Genomic DNA, 2,310 nt, shown 5'->3' on the forward strand with positions numbered 1-2,310 from the left:
ATACGAACATGAGGAAAGCGATTGATCCAAGAACAAGGTTGTACGTGATCCTTCATTACCTTGCTACAGGCACAAATTACAACGTGATAGCCACCCACTATGCACTGGGCAGATCAACAGTCAGCGGAATTATTCAGGACACTTGTCAAGCTATTGTAGATATAATGGATCCTATTTACCTCAAACCACCTACCTCTCTTTTGTTGAATGGCGCAATATCGCAGACAAGTAAGTGCAATTACTTGTTCAATGTCTATTATAGACATTGAACGTAAGTTGTTGTTTTAACCTTTTTGCAGGCACCCGAACATTGTTTTAACCCTTTATCATCATAAATTGATTTCTTGTTTGCTTATTGCCGTTTTTGTTGACTTTTGGTTTCTGTTAGCAACAAAAAATAAGCCGTGTTAAAAAAACGCTCGTTTTTGCAATACTCAACGAACAATCTGAGAAACAGTTATCTGAGGAATTGGCGTGAAACATTTTTATTTGTATTTACCTGTATCATAAAAACGTGATACACGTATACAATATCATAAATATTTCTGTATCAATGATTTTGTTTAAATCGATTTGTGAAAAGTCAATTTGCCCTGGCGGTCTCAAAAAACCCCAAAAACTCGCCTGTGGAATGGTTAACTAGGTAACTTTGACTAATATATTAGTGATCCAATTATTGTTCGGAAACTGGAACGAGTTGATTACATCTTGGAGGAAGATTACAAGATTATATCTATTATGTTATATATAATCAGAAAAACACCAGAAGGGCACTGGAGCTGTTAATCTTGATTTGCTTTTATGTATTTCTAGGTTTTATGAATCATGGGATTTCCCCAACTGTGTGGGTGCTATCGATGGAAAGCACATCCTAATAAGATCACCTGATGAAAGTGGGTCTACATATTACAATTACAAAAAGACCTTTTCAATAAACCTGATGGCAGTAGCTGATGCTACATACAAGTTCCTGATTGTGGACATTGGACAACAGGGATCCGCTAGTGATGGAGGTTAGTTTAAAGTGTTATGTTTTATGCAGGCAAAGACTAAAGTCACGTATTTTTTTACGCACGTGTCTGCTAGTACCAGGGCCACCTCACCTCCATGCACAAAGTATGCATCCTAGCAACTTTATTTATGGATCTCCACTAAACACAGATCACCAGAAATATGTAAACAAATGATATCTTATGTCTTCATTGCAGGTGTCTGGGATCATTCAAATTTTGGTAGCGCCTGGAGTGAGAATAGAGTCAATACCCCTCCTCCAAACAACTTACCTGAAGTCAACCAAGAAACTGCTTATGTGATGGTAGGGGATGAAGCCTTTCCTCTCCAGGCAAGCCTGATGAGACCCTTCCCAGGTAATCCATATAAACAGTGGGTGTAAATAAGTTCAAGTATGGGCATCTTCTATTTATAACGAAGAAGGGGTAGAACCTAGCACCCATAAGCTGAAAATCTGCCATATATGCGGCCAAAGGCAATAGCTGGTGTTTGCAAAATCATTGCTCATTAATTAGTAATGCTGATTAAACATGATTATATATGTTTTACTGTGCAGGTAGAGAGGCGAAGAATGACATGCGCAAAAGAAGATACAACTATCGGCTATCCCGTGCACGACCAGTCATTGAGAATGCATTCGGAATACTATCCACCAGGTGAAGATTTCTCTATATTCCAATTTATGCACCACCCAAGAAGGTTACATGCATGGTGCATGCTACATGTATTCTTCACAACTACTTAATGAGTTTGAAAGACGATGAATATGTACCAGCTGGTTATGGGGACACCGCACTACAGAATGGTGAGATAGTTCAGGGATTATGGCGAGATGACAATCGGCTCGTCGGTGTAGACCCTCTTGCTGGTCGTAACTGGGCAGTAGCTGGTACTAGCACCAGACAGAAATATGTTGAATGGTTTTCGAATCAAGGTTTTCGGGAGTGGCAGGATCGACTTCTTATGAGAATAAACTGATGTGGCTGATGCTACTAGGCAATCTATTACCTAATTATTAGACAATAATTGCTACTAGGCAATTTATTATTATACATACAATACATTATCTACTGAAAGCCTAACAACTTCGTTTTTGTCTTGAGTTGAACATAGAATTTATTTCTTGAGTTTGAAATAAAATGAGGCAGATTGTCAAAATAAAACTTGAGCATAGTGTAAATCTTAATGAAAATATTGAACTTAGTAAAGTTGCATTGGGCGGGATTGTGGTGTGCAGTGTACAGAAGACAAAATAAAACTAACAAAAACCTAACTAGATATGGTTAGTATATTCCATTG

The 2,310-nt window shown here is 38.1% G+C and overlaps 1 protein-coding gene across 1 annotated transcript; it reads left to right on the forward strand.

Moving 5' to 3' along the window:
• The first annotated feature begins 208 nt into the window (after positions 1-208).
• Positions 209-2,063, forward strand: LOC137406466 (uncharacterized). Its single transcript, XM_068093049.1, has 4 exons — positions 209-228; positions 814-1,013; positions 1,209-1,367; positions 1,568-2,063. Exons 2-4 carry the CDS (start codon positions 941-943, stop codon positions 1,669-1,671), a joined length of 336 nt encoding a protein of 111 aa, XP_067949150.1. The 5' UTR covers positions 209-228; positions 814-940; the 3' UTR covers positions 1,672-2,063.
• Positions 2,064-2,310: the final 247 nt, after the last annotated feature.

The sequence above is a fragment of the Watersipora subatra genome, chromosome 10 (assembly GCF_963576615.1).
Source record: "Watersipora subatra chromosome 10, tzWatSuba1.1, whole genome shotgun sequence".
NCBI classification, from domain to species: Eukaryota; Metazoa; Bryozoa; class Gymnolaemata; order Cheilostomatida; family Watersiporidae; genus Watersipora; species Watersipora subatra.